The following is a 13,921-nucleotide window of genomic DNA, read 5'->3' as shown; positions in this document are numbered from 1 at the left end:
CTTTCATATCTGACCGCACGGCCCCAATAACAGAATAACTTGTCTCACAACTTTACATATTGCGGTATGTCTTGTCCCAACCATCAACCATGTATTTCTAATACTAGAGTAACTAAAACATGATATAGTTTTGGTTTTATTTCATTTTATGCCACTTTAATTATTTCATAATTGTTAAGAACTTAAGAAATGAAAACTGGCAATATCCAGTGGGACTGAATGTTCATTGTAGAAATTTATATCTATTCGTTATTGGCTTTTTCTTAATTTCTTTGTCATTTTGATGACAAATGCCTTTAAATAAAAATATGATTAATTCAAGACTATAATTTGGAATTGTAAATCAGAGAAATATATTACTTATGTTTTGCTAATTAAAACTATAATGAAAATGATTTTTTATCTATTCTATTTCATTTTGATTATTATTTTTTTAAATTCTATTTTCTGTACATGGTTATTGGGGCAGTCAATCTTGTCCAAGCTGTGGACCGGAAATAACTCATTAACTTCTTCGAGAGAGTGTTGGGGGCATGCTCTGTGATCTGTGCAGAGGTCATTGTGCTGGAAGGGAGAGGAGGTGATCTGTGACCATCGGTTCTTGTGATCTTACATTGTAATCTTACTTATGATGGTGAGATGGCTGCTCGAAAGTGATCTCTGCACCACAGGAAGTATCAGCCTACTGTGAGGCTCAGAGTAAAAACTGCAAGATTTCAAAATATCAATAGTGACATTGGAAATAAAACAATTCCCAAACAAATGTGGTAATCAATAAAATTTGGTTTAAATAGATAATTTTTTATTACATTTATGCTAACTTTTTCTTGACGTTTGATGTATATGTATCTCAAAAGCTGAGCCCCATACACAAAGGGTTCTGGCTTTGAAATAGGTCATCCATCTGCCTCTAACAGCAGCGTTCAGAGCCAACTCCAGTCGCTGCTGTTAATCATTGGAATGCTGCTGTTACTGGTTTTTAAGTGGACCAAACGTGTCATGCCAGTATTGAACCACTTATCACCCTCTGTGGTAGCCAGGGGCCTACTGGAAGCTCCTGTCGCCACCATCTGTGTACTCCCATAAAACCTATCCATGGGCTGGGCTTCATAGTAGGTTGTCATTTTTTCTATATACTGCAATACAGTACATATTACTAGTCCAGGTCCCTAAAAGGACTGAGAAAAAAAGTGAAAGTGAAGAAAAATTATATATGAATGTTTGAATTACCCCATTTTTCCCAGTTTAAAGAAGGTGGGGACAAATTCAACCGTTTTGGTATTCTGTTCGTAAACGTTTGAATTATGAACAATTTTTTGGGGGGTCACCACACCTTCTGGCTCAGAAATGCCACCGTTTTCACAAATGTCAAATGTGTGAAAAGAGAGCAATCGGCTCTCCTGTCCAGGTGCATTGCAAAATACTTCAGTAATAGCAACAGTCCAAAAGATAACCGGTGCTCACATCTTCCTAAAAAAAATTGCTTTAGTGATCCAGTAGTGAAAAATGCACAAAAAATGGCTGGACACAACAGCAGAAAAATTAAAAAGGCAGATTTTAATTTTTGTGCTGTTGTGTTCAACCATTTTTTGTGCCTTTTTTACTACGGATCAATAAAGCAATTCTTTTAACAAGATGTGAGTGACAGCTATTGTTTGGACTGTTGCTGTACTTACAAATGGTATTAATAATATAGCTATATCAATAGAAAAATGAAAAACGAAAAGTAAAGTTAAAATGAAAAATGGCCGCACCTGGAAAAGGTCAAACAGATTGTTCGCCTACAAAGTATATTATTTGGAGTCCCCTGCTCAGGACTCCACTCTATTTGCCAGAGCAGGACATCGCCGCAGAGAGGACTGAGGATGACTAAAATATACATGATTGCCCTATAAATTCAGTGGAAAAATTGCAGCATCCGAAGCTTCCTCCATCCATACAGGCCAATCCCTGTATCAGAATGTTGGACCCCCATGAGGATCCGTTGTTCTCACTGGTCCTAATCCTGGTCCACCTGGCTCCTAATCTATGAAGCTTTTAAAAAAAATGGGTTGTCCTGACATTTTGGTTTTGCCTACAATGTCCCATTAATATGATAAGAATTAGCTGCATCTGTATTTTTTTGGTACAAATAATCACTTTGCGTGAACGTGAACGGGGAGGACATTTATCTTTAGGAATCCAAATGATGAAATTCTATAATGTATCTCAATGTGATGAAGTTCTCCAATGTATCTCAACGTTGTCTTTCTTGGTAAGAACGTTCTCGAACCCAGAATAGTTACCAGTCACGAGGGCCTACACATTCCCCAGGAGCCTGGTAATAATAGTGCACAGTACCTCTGGGCTTAAAGGGATGTGCACACCTGGGATCGTGACCGGCTGAATGAAAGGGGGGGGGGACTGATCTAAATATATGAAAGCTCTCTTTAAAAGACAAGTGAGGTTTCCATGACAACTAGAACTCTCGGGATTCTTCACGATCCTTAACAACCACCATCATGATCACACAGGGAGCTTGGTATTTGTAAAGCAGCCTGTTGGCTTCTCTCTACTATACCGCTGTAAATGTTATTACTGTGTCACCAGCATGGCAGCTTGGAGTCTTTAGGACCTGATCATCGGCTTACTTTATTTAATTTCTGGATTATTACTCTCTTTAAAGGGTTGTCCAGAGCTATATATTTATATCCTATACCATCGGTATCCCTACTGAACCGATCAGCCGTGAACCACCGCCAGAAGAATACAGCTCTATACTATTTGTAGTGGCCGTTCTCGGGCGCTGAAGATCAGGTCCAATTGAAGTGCATAGGACCAATCTGATATTGGCACCTATCCTTTCCTTGTATATACAATAGAGGGAGCCCATGAAGTTGTTAATTGCAGGATGATGAAACATGGGACTTGAGTTCCAGGACCTTCTACACTGGGTGGCTAAGAGTAATAGGATCAAAGAACTCCTAAAAAAGGCCTACATTTTATCTAAGCTCTGGGACCTTAGAACTCCTTTGATTGAAAAATATCCATGTACCAGCTGTGGCCGTGAATCGGGTGTCTACTGTCTTCACCACAAAAAAAGTCCACAATGGACGAGTCCATGTATTTCACATCACTAGTCAGTTCTCCTTGTGGGTTCTTATTTTTATGGGGCTTCAGTCTTGAAGTGCATGTTACAATCTTCAATTTATGTCCTCCATTCAGATTATGAAAGAGGTCCGACGGGCTTTGTGCAATGCTTCATCTGATGATAGTAAGCTCCTGCTGCTCAGCGCTGTCGGGAGTGTTTTCTGCAGCGGCTTGGATTATTCCTACCTAATCGGAAAATTGTCTACAGACAGAAGAAAGGAAAGCTCAAGAATCGCAGAAGCAATAAGGTAATTAAGTTGTTTGTTCACTCCTAAAGATGTCTATACAGTATAGAACACTAGTGTTCCGATAACCACTATCTCTCCCCGACTTTTTTGTACACACGCAAGCTAAGCTTGGACGAGGCTGCATGTTTTTCTAATCTGGAGGGTGGCGTAAGCTCCAAAAGGATTAGGCATAAAAATTTGACATGCTGAATCCTTCACTTCCCCGACATCATCTGGTTGTAACTGTACTCTCTCTTCCCACACCGCACAGCATTTTGTACACCCCATTGTTGAGTCATGTATTGCGTTGTAATTTCAACCCAACGCCTGTTTCTTGTGTTTCCGCAGAGATTTTGTAAAGGCGTTCATCCAGTTCAAAAAGCCAATTGTGGTGGCTATTAACGGCCCAGCTCTTGGCCTGGGGGCATCCATCTTGCCTCTATGTGATATAGTGTGGGCAAGTGAAAAAGCTTGGTTCCAGACTCCATACGCTACTATCCGTCTGACTCCTGCCGGTTGCTCCTCATATACTTTTCCTCAGATACTTGGTGTTGCCCTGGTAAGTTCTAACAATTCCAATAAAATAGAGGAATTTCATTTTTTCAAGAATAAAATGGATATTTTGAACAGTAACAAAAAAAAAATACTCTTCCTTCTTCAGGCCAATGAGATGTTGTTCTGTGGAAGGAAACTCACCGCACAAGAGGCATGTAGCCGAGGGCTAGTGTCCCAAGTTTTCTGGCCGACAACATTCAGCCAGGAGGTTATGCTCCGAGTAAAAGAAATGGCTGCCTGCAGTGCTGTGGTAAGATGGCTATCACTTCTTTTGGTTATTTTTTGACTATCCTAAAGTTGCCCATTAGGTAAAAGTTAGCCAAACCCCGCCGACTGCAGAAGGACTCAATGATTAACTTGTGAGTGGGATATGATAACCTCCGCAATTGTATTGAATACAAGGGTTAAAGCAAAACCAAAAATAAAGGCCAACAAGCCCTTACATTATTAGTGTAATGTGTAGGGATGAACTGACCCTTGGAAGTTCAGGTTCCGCCGAACTTAAGTCCAAAGTTTGGCTCAGGTACCCAAACTTGACCCTGTACTCAAACCTCATATAAGTCAATGTGGATCCAAACTTAGCTGCTGTAAATGAATCATAGAAAGGACTAGGGGTCTGCAAAAGGAAGCAAAATGATGGTAAGAGCAGAACAATTGCCAGAAAATGACTTAAAACAACAGAGAATTAAAAAAAAAGATAACTGAACCAGGAGGCAGAGGTCCAAGTGGAGCAGTGCCTTGCATGTCTATTTTACTCTACTTGTTAATCCATAAATAAATGATGAAAAAAAAACAATGTGGGCCCCCCTATTTTTAATATCTAACTAAGGCAAAGCATAAGGCTGGGACCTAATATTAATAGGCTGGGAAGGGCCTTGGATATTGGCCCTTTCCCTTCGTTATAAGACCAGCCGTCCCAGATATGGGGCGTCCATTAGATGCGCCAGATCTGGTGCTTAGGATTGGCTTTTCCCGATTGTCCTGGTGTGTTGGTAATGGGATTGTGGGTTTGATGTCCACAGCTGGCGCTGGCTTCAAGCCTACGGGTTAGTAATGGAGAGGCGTCTGTCCGACACCCCAATTACTAACCCTTTAGTCAAAAGAAATAAACACACACAGAAGTTGTTAATTTGAACAAAAATCACTCCCGACAATTTCCCTCTTTCACTGATATATTAAAAAAAAAAAAGACTCTACACCTTTCCGATGTAATCCAGATGGAAATCCCATGAAGATCCCTTGTCTAATTGAGATGAGCGGTGACATCACTGCTTATCATTCTGGCTCTTGCCCTGCCGTCATGAGAACCATTCCTGTGAACTGAGGCAACCTTACTTACGTAACCTCTGTTGACAGTGGCCAGGTCTCACAGACCCGGCCAGTGGCTGCTGCTCCAGTCCATTGAAGTGTATCTAAACGAAGCTTCATACACTGGATGAAGAAGATGGGGATCGTCATGGGACCTCCATTTGGATTATGGCAGACCGGTGTGTATTATTTTTATTTTAATAAATGGTTGAAATTGAATTGTTGGGGGAGTTTTTACAATTTTTTTTTTTCTCTGTTTTTTTTTTTATTTTTTTTACGCAATGGGGGTGTCTGATAGATACCTCTCTATTATTAACCCGTGGGCTAGATGTCAGAAGACATTACACAGTTGACATCAACCCCGCAGTCCCATTACCCCAATTCCCAACACACCAGAGCAATAGGGAGGAGCCGAGGTTAAGCACCAGAACTGGTGCATCTAATGGATCTGGGGCAACTGAGAGCTGGTCTTTTTAGACTAGGAAGGGGGCCAATATCCACAGCCCTTCCTAGCCTATTAATATGAGCCTCCCCCCATTTGCTTTGCCTTAGCTAATTATTAAAAATAGAGGGCATCCGCATCATATTTTTTAGGGTCCCTTCATTTTTAACGACTAGAAAAGGCAAAGCAGAAAATTTTTGAAAAAGAAACCTCCATGTGTAAATTAAGATATCGCCAACTTTTTTTTTTTCTTCAGGTATTAGAGGAATCCAAATGCCTTGTGAGAAGCTTCCTTAAATCTGTACTGGAGGATGTGAACGAGCGGGAGTGTCAGATGTTAAAACAGCTCTGGAGCTCACCCAAAGGACTGGACTCTTTATTCAGCTATTTACAGGACAAAATCTATGAAGTCTGACCCCTGTCAGACCAGAGAAAAAAGTTTTCCTTCCCACTTCCGTCTCCGCGCCTGCGGTAACCTTGAATGAGGTTTGGGTACACTTTGCAGGTGCCCACAATTATGCAATGAGGTGTTCCATGCGGAAACTGTCCTACTGCTTCCACTTTATTTGGGGGGGTTAAGTGGTATCGACTCTTGAAACCATATACAATGTATAAAAATAACAAAACTTCCATCTCTCCCAAAAAAGCGTAAAACATTCCATCTGCCACAAAGCACCTTCTTTACTTTCTTACTGTGAGAGTCACTTACAATAACGATGACACAAAACATCCGGAAAAAAAAAAGTAGTGTGAGAATTTTTGCACTTTGTATCTATTTTTTTAATTATTTTTTCCTCGTACTTGCGTATTGGATGATTCGTGTACATAGTTGCTTCTGATGTTTTGGGTTTTTTTTTGTTTTCTTGTTTGGTCATGTTAACCTGATAATTTATTTTATTGTTGTTTTTTTTGTTTTGTTTTTTAATGGGCAGAAATCAAGTGATTTGCCTCTTGTTTTGGGCACTTTGACTTAGGCTACGTTCAGACTAGCGTTGTGCTAGTGTGCGTCGCGTTAGCGTCGGGCGACGCAGCGGCGACGCACGCGTCATGCGCCCCTATGTTTAACATGGGGGACGCATGCGTTTTTGTTTGTTGCGTTTTGTGACGCGTGCGTCTTTTTTGCCGCTAGCGTCGGACCAAGAAAACGCAACAAGTTGCATTTTTCTTGCGTCCGATTTTCGGCAAAAAACGACGCACGCGTCGCAAAACGCAGCGTTTTTGCGTGCGTTTTGCCGCGTTTTTCGGTGCGTTGTGCGTTGCGTCGCCGACGCAGCGGCGCACAACGCTAGTCTGAACGTAGCCTAACTTTGCCCAAAATATTATTAATAATGCAGGACGTATTGACCTATGTTGTACCAGCACAAAAATAACAGGGACGAAAGTGACTCGTAATGCATTAAATGGTATGGACACCCTTAACTAGAGGAACATAAATTAATTTATGTTTATGGGACAATAAGGAAAGCTACCGTTGGGTCTATGGATTTTTTTTTTTCAATATGGCATGTTGTTTCCAATTTTGTACCCCTCTGTTGTTCTGAGGTTGTCCATAGACCAGTTTCTAACTTGTTGCTCCTCAGGAGTGGAAGAACGTATCCCCCGCCCTTTGTTCTTAAGTTATGCATAGACCAGTTTCTAACTTGTTGCTCCTCAGCAGTGATAGTATGTATGTACCCCTCTGTTCTTCTGAACTTGTCCATAGACCAGATTCTAACTTGTTGCTCCTCAGCAGTGAAAGTATGTTTTCCTCTGTTCTTCTGAAGTTGTCCATAGACCAGTTTCTAACTTGTTGCTCCTCAGCAGTGATAGTATGTATGTATCCCTCTGTTCTTCTGAACTTGTCCATAGACCAGTTTCTAACTTGTTGCTCCTCAGGAGTGGAAGAACGTATCCATCCCCCCCCCCCTTTGTTCTTCTTAAGTTATGCATAGACCAGTTTCTAACTTGTTGCTCCTCAGCAGTGATAGTATGTATGTACCCCTCTGTTCTTCTTAACTTGTCTATAGACCAGTTTCTAACTTGTTGCTCCTCAGCAGTGAAAGTATGTTTTCCTCTGTTCTTCTGAAGATGTCCATAGACCAGTTTCTAACCTGGTGCTCCTCAGGAGTTGAAGTATGTACCCCTCTCTTCTTCTGACGTTATCCGTAGACCAGTTTCAAACTTGTTGCTTCTCAGCAGTGAAAGTACAACGTCCCACAATGGAGGAAGTTGTAGATTTGCAACAGTTAGACATCTGCAGACCGGAAACCACTACCATAAGGCCAAACACTCAAATGATTGGTTGTGGAAGTAGGTGCAACGGTGATCGAGTAGAAGGAAGTAGCGGTACCTTCTTCCATAGTACTCTGTTGCCAAGATCTGTCTACATCTAATTGGATGTCCAGGACTAAGATATTGATAACCTGCCCATAGATCTGTAAGATCAGTAGTGATCAGACCCAACCACTCAGCTGATACTAGGAGCCGTGGCCACCAGACACGCACAGTGTTACACAGGCAGCACACCACCACTGTGTAGTGACCATTTTCAGGTACTGCAGTTCAGATCATTTACGTCAATTGGAGCTAACCTCCAGTAGCAGAAAATGGTCACTACTCACTCAGTCAGGTATCGGCCGAGTGTCAGATGCCCACTGATATTGATGATCTACCCTAAAGATATGTCATTACTATTTCAGTCCTGGACACCCCCTTTATGTCTGGAAGAAGTACCCACAGGTTTATCCATATATTCATAAAAATACATCACTGCAGAGTATCTTTGCAATATTTACGAATGAAATGTATCTGTGAAGGACACATCCATTATAGACCACGTTGTCTACTTTGTTTAAAGCAGGTCTGTCAACAGGATGTTACCTCACCCTCCCAAACTATTTATATATGCGTGTAGCTCTTTCGAACATAAGTCCTGCAATACTTTACCATGGCCAGTCCTCTTCTCTCTTCCTGAGAAATCAGCGTTTGAATTGATATGCAAATGAGGCTGAAGTGCTATGGTAGATCTGAAGCCTCGGTAACTCCAGCTCTATTCCCCGCCCAGCGCCGCCTCCTCCTGATTGACTGAAAGCCTCTATGCTCTGCAAAGGAACCTACAGCCAAGTAAGAGGAGGCGGGGATAGAGCTGGAGTGACAGAGGCTTCAGATCTGCTAAAGCTCTTCAGCCTCATTTGCATATCTATTCAAACGCTGATTTCTCCGTAGCGAAGGTTCGGACTGGCCATGTAAAGGCATTACTGGACTTGTCTTTAAAAGAGCTACATGCACATATAAATAGTTTAGATTCAGATACCTTTTAAAGGTCATTTAAACCCATTTCTGCTATATTACGCTTATGGTGGCATATCTCCTGACTTGTCAGATTAAAAGGGATCCAGTCGCTGGGATCTCCACTGCTCCCAAGAGCTAGTGTTCCCTGTCCCCATATCTGGGTGAAAAATTTGTGTGCATGCAGAATACTCCTGCATCAATAGACTTCTATGAGGATCGGACAGAAGATCTTAAAGGGTGGAACTAATAAGTTGCAAAAATACAGCTCTGGTGGTAAAAAAAATAACACTGAAATCTAGGCAATGCGAACTATTTAAGGTCAAGGTACTCTATGGATATACGATGCTTATTCATTGCGTTGGTCGCCAGATCTTGGAAACCGTAGTTAGCGTCTCGTTGACAGTCTAGACTACTTACTGATGGCCTCCATTAGGCAGAAGTTGGGTCGAGAGTTATATATATATTATTTTTTTTTTGCATCAAAGAAATACATTTTTCTTTTATTTATTAACTAATTTGTATTTTTACAAAGTTTATGATGGGAGTTGAAAACCCTTGAAATCGTTTGTTATTGCTGTTTTATTTTTCTTGACTACAATAGTCTATGTTCATCTTATTGAATAAGCCAGTTGACTTGTAGTAGTAGGGAGAGGATAACTACTCCATAGACAGCTCAATCTGAAGCCCTGGGCAGATTCGAGAATTTTCTAGATATTTGTGATGCCTAATATAATTAATATAAAGGTTTAAGGTTTTTTTTTGTTTGTTTTTCAATTCATACTTGAATTACACCTTTTAAATTAGGGCTTACAAACACCAATTGCATCTTCAAAGGTGCCTGGAAAAATAACTAGCTCTAAATATGCTGGTCTGTGAGACAGTTGCGACAATCGCCAGACTTTCTGCTGATCTGAGTGCTTAAGATGGGAGGAGTCGTCATCTAAAGAGTCAGGAGGGCGTGGCACAATTCTTATGACTCCCTGACTGGCACTTTGGCATGAGAGAAGTGATGGGCACAATTTTTTGTTACTCACTGACTGCCCTTTTTGGGAGGATAGAAGGGCAGGGCTGGCAATTTGGGAGTACATAAGGCTAGGGTTGAGTTCTTACGATTCCTTGACTCCGATTTTGGAGGGACAGAATGGCAGGTCACAATTTTTTGTGACTGTTAATTTGGTAGGACAAAAGGGGAGAGGTCGGCTCTCCTGACTCCCTGATTTGGCACTTTAGGGCACAATTTTTGGAACTCCCTGACTGCCCTTTTTGGGAGGAAAGAAGGGCAGGGCTGCCAATTTGGAAGAGCAGAGCTTCACTCTCCTGACTCCAAGATTGGAACCTTGGCAGGGCACAATTTCTGGCCCTTGGACCCTAAGGTTCTACAAAGTCTTATATCACTCCTGCATTTCGAGGAATATTTGCAGAGGCCAAAAACAAATGGCTTCCTCTTTTGTCTTGGCTACAGGAAAGATATATATCTTGGTACCGTGTTAGCCAGTAGATAGAAAAATATTTAGAATTGAGAGTCCTCAGTGGTTGATACCTTTTAATGGCTAACTGAAAAGATGGTAACAAATTGTAAGCTTTCGAGACTACACAGGTCTCTTCATCAGGCAAAGACTGACATCAGTCTTTGCCTGATGAAGAGACCTGTGTAGTCTCGAAAGCTTGCAATTTGTTACCATCTTTTGAGTTAGCCATTAAAAGGTATCAACCACTGAGGACTCTCAATTCTAAATATTTTTTTGTCTTGGCTAGCAATTCATACAGACCGATGGTGAAGCCGAATAAAAAGGTAGAATGAATCCCAGAGATGCTGCCCGGTGCCGAGTTTACAATGAGAGACCTCATGATACAACATGGTGTCTTGTCTCCAGTAGATGGACCATAGTGATGCAATGAAGAAATTTCTCTAGTTTTTTTGTGAGAAAAACGATCAAGCTAGAATTTATTTAGAAATAGACCTCACAATATAATTTTGTAGTACTGTATTTTTGTAGTGTCTTGACTAAAAAAAATAATAATAATAAAAATAAAATAAAAAATGCACCTACTCCTTAGGTTTATTCTGCTCTATTGTGCTAGTGTATACTAGTCGTGTCAGGAATGTATATTTAGCTGCCTTCAAAATAGGTATAACCATGTTTGTTAACAGATGGCGATGTGCTGATTCTCCGCTAGGCCCTCTGGGTCTTGCTTACAAGTGGGCAGAATGTGACCACTTTAGCCAATTGGTGACCAGATCGGTCACATGCTCTATCGTGGCATCAAGGCATCATGGCAGTAATATATAGCAGGAGATAAAGACTCCGGAGAATCAGAGCCAGATCGGCAAGGGATTGTAAAGGTGAGTAAAGTTTTTTTTTTTTTGGGGGGGGGGGGGTTATTTCCTAAATAATATTTGCTGCTGTTTTTTTATATTGTTTATGTTTTTTCCCCTGAAACTGGATAACCCCTTTAGTCATTTAGGTGTCTATGGTTCCTGCCAGTCATCATCATAGTTGTCACTTACAGTTCCTATGCAATAAATTGTAAAATGGTGATATTCTTCCACATCGACAGTATACACAGACCTGGAGTGAAACCTCGCCATAGGTCTGCCATGTTTTCCATGTAGTAAGGTAGATAAATGAGCAACTAGTATGCAACATTCTATATATTATCCTTCCATAAACAGAGCTCATACGAAGGAGCGCTGAGGTTCGGCCTCACAGAATGGTGCTCACTGCCGTAGGTGGGACGTTGTGTTTGGTTACATACATACATCTTTTATACTTCCAGGTAATTTTAAGGATGTTTTCCACTTTCAGAAAACCCTTGTCCTCCAACCACAGTTTATTTATTTAAAAATATGTCCTTTACTCACCCTCCCCAGGTTCGGGGCTGAATCTCCGACGCTGCCCCTGGTGTCTGATATTGTCTGCAGCGCTAACATCAGCGACTTTGGTCAAGTTGACGGCACAAGCCGCTAAGCTCACTGAATGACTGCAGCATCGACAACGCTGCAGACAATAAAAGATACCGGGACTCAACACCGGACCGGGTGAGGGTACGTAAAGCGAAGCTGTTTTTTTTAAATAAACTGTGGTTTTGAATACCCCTTTAGGGAAATATATATAAACAAACTCCACCTTCTTATACACTGTGTATCTGTGGTCCTAGTAACCAAGAAGATGATCCTAATATTTGACCGAAAAGTGGCTTATGTTAGACCCTGTTCACATGTGGATTATAAATTCCGATCTTAACGCAAGTCACAATTCTGGGCCGGATCTGCCATAAAATTGACCCCAATGACTTATGATGAAGTCGACCATAGCTTCATCTGGTAAGAATAACGTTGCACACTACGCTATTGCCATTGAAGCTCGGAAAAGCCGTGTGATCCTTGCCTGAATTTGATCATTTGTCTTGGTGATATTTTTATTTTAAGGAGTAACATTCTTTAAAAAGGACCTGTCACTTCCTATAAGTATTTTATGTACTTGGTTTAAATGCCGCCGATCTCCCGAATCCGGCGTTGTTTTTCTTTTGTTTATGCGCCTTTCCATTCCTGAGATATAGCGTCCTCTACCTTATATGGAATTTAAGTCCTTTTTGTTGCCCAACTGGGCATGGCCATGGAGATCTCACCCACTTGGCTAAAAAGACCAAATTTACACAGAAGAAAGAAGGGACCATATCTCAGGAATGGAAAGGCGCAGAAACATAAGAAAAACATCGTCGGATTCAGGAGAACAGCGGCATTTACATCAGGTACGGCAAAAAAGTTTCTTAAGAAACATGTTATGATTGGTTGTTAAGGGCAGGAAGGCCAGTCTTCATGTTAGACAACTTAAATAAACGAGGACCATCTGGAATAAATTCATAAAGGGACTTGTGTCTCAGAATTAAGACAATTGTTTTTTGCAACCAATTTAGAACATAAAATCTGGTCTCTGATTGGTCTGTTTAGAACAGCAGAGATACTTTTGTTATATGCTGTGTTCACACATTGCAATCGTATGATCATTTTGGCAAGTTTTTTCTGTGTTTTTCCAAAATGCTTAAAAGAAAAACAGTCATGTTTTGATACAAAAGGCCTAAAAATAAATAAAAAAAACCTCTAAAAACAAAGTTGTCTAAGTTCTAAAGTTAATTGGTGGCAGAATTTTTTTTCTTACTTTTTTTTTTTCCCCTGAATTTGCCAAAAAATGTAAAATAAAAATCTTTAAGTCAGAAATCTTGTTACTTTTCGTAGGTTTTGCAGACTGTTTGCAGATTCTGTATAACTGACTTGTTTGTTTCCTCCATGTATATAACTAGACTAGATTATTTAAGGCTTTTAGAGGCCATTGGATCATTTCAGTTGTAAAGATGGAAATTGAACAAGAAAAACAAACGAAAAAAAAGTTTATTTTTCAAGGCATCAGCGACGAGACGGCCGATTTAGTTGTGTTTTGTGCAACTGTCTTTGTTTCATTGTTAAAAATATATTTATTTGAAGTACAATTTTGAAAGCAGAATGTATTAATATTTTCCAACCAATGTTGATGGCGTGCTGTGTTTTATTCCCACCTTTATGCCTTTCATCGAGTAGAAAGTCTAATCTGAAAAATAATCTACATGGATCAGAGTGAAATTTTATGTAAACTATTAATCTCCAAGAAGTATTGTGTCTCCTTGCGGAGATTGACATGCTAAGCATGCTGAGATGAGGAGACTTAAAGCCGCAATGCTCCTCTGGGAAATATGCAAATTGTTTATTCAGAGAGGAAGAGAACTAGAACTCTAGTGCCACCTATTGGAAGTAGCAATCCTGGGGGCGTGGCCTGACCGCACATAGCGTCGGGTGTGAGGTTTTAGAGCTCCGACATCTCCCTCGCTGTAAAAGTAGCTCACAGCGGCTCCTAGGCTAAAAATAGCTTACCAGGCTCTTAAATCACCAGAGGGTGTAATCCCGAGAGGCTGGTCGCAGAAGCGAGGCCCGGAAGTAGCAATCCTAAAAGTCAAT

At 40.8% G+C, this 13,921-nt stretch overlaps 1 protein-coding gene across 1 annotated transcript in view; it reads left to right on the top strand.

Annotated features, from left to right (window-relative positions):
- Positions 1-10,938, top strand: part of CDYL2 (chromodomain Y like 2) — an 86,341-nt gene extending 75,403 nt beyond the window's left edge. Inside the window, exons 4-7 of the mRNA XM_069738790.1 lie at positions 3,205-3,377; positions 3,705-3,915; positions 4,018-4,161; positions 5,918-10,938. Coding sequence (XP_069594891.1) covers positions 3,205-3,377; positions 3,705-3,915; positions 4,018-4,161; positions 5,918-6,076 — 687 coding nt within the window. The 3' untranslated portion in view covers positions 6,077-10,938. The remainder of the gene's footprint in view (positions 1-3,204; positions 3,378-3,704; positions 3,916-4,017; positions 4,162-5,917) is intronic.
- The last annotated feature ends 2,983 nt before the right edge of the window (positions 10,939-13,921 follow it).

Source organism: Ranitomeya imitator, chromosome 9 (genome assembly GCF_032444005.1).
Source record: "Ranitomeya imitator isolate aRanImi1 chromosome 9, aRanImi1.pri, whole genome shotgun sequence".
NCBI classification, from domain to species: Eukaryota; Metazoa; Chordata; class Amphibia; order Anura; family Dendrobatidae; genus Ranitomeya; species Ranitomeya imitator.
Note: the sequence above shows the minus strand (reverse complement) of the source record. Positions and strands in the feature narration are given on the sequence as shown.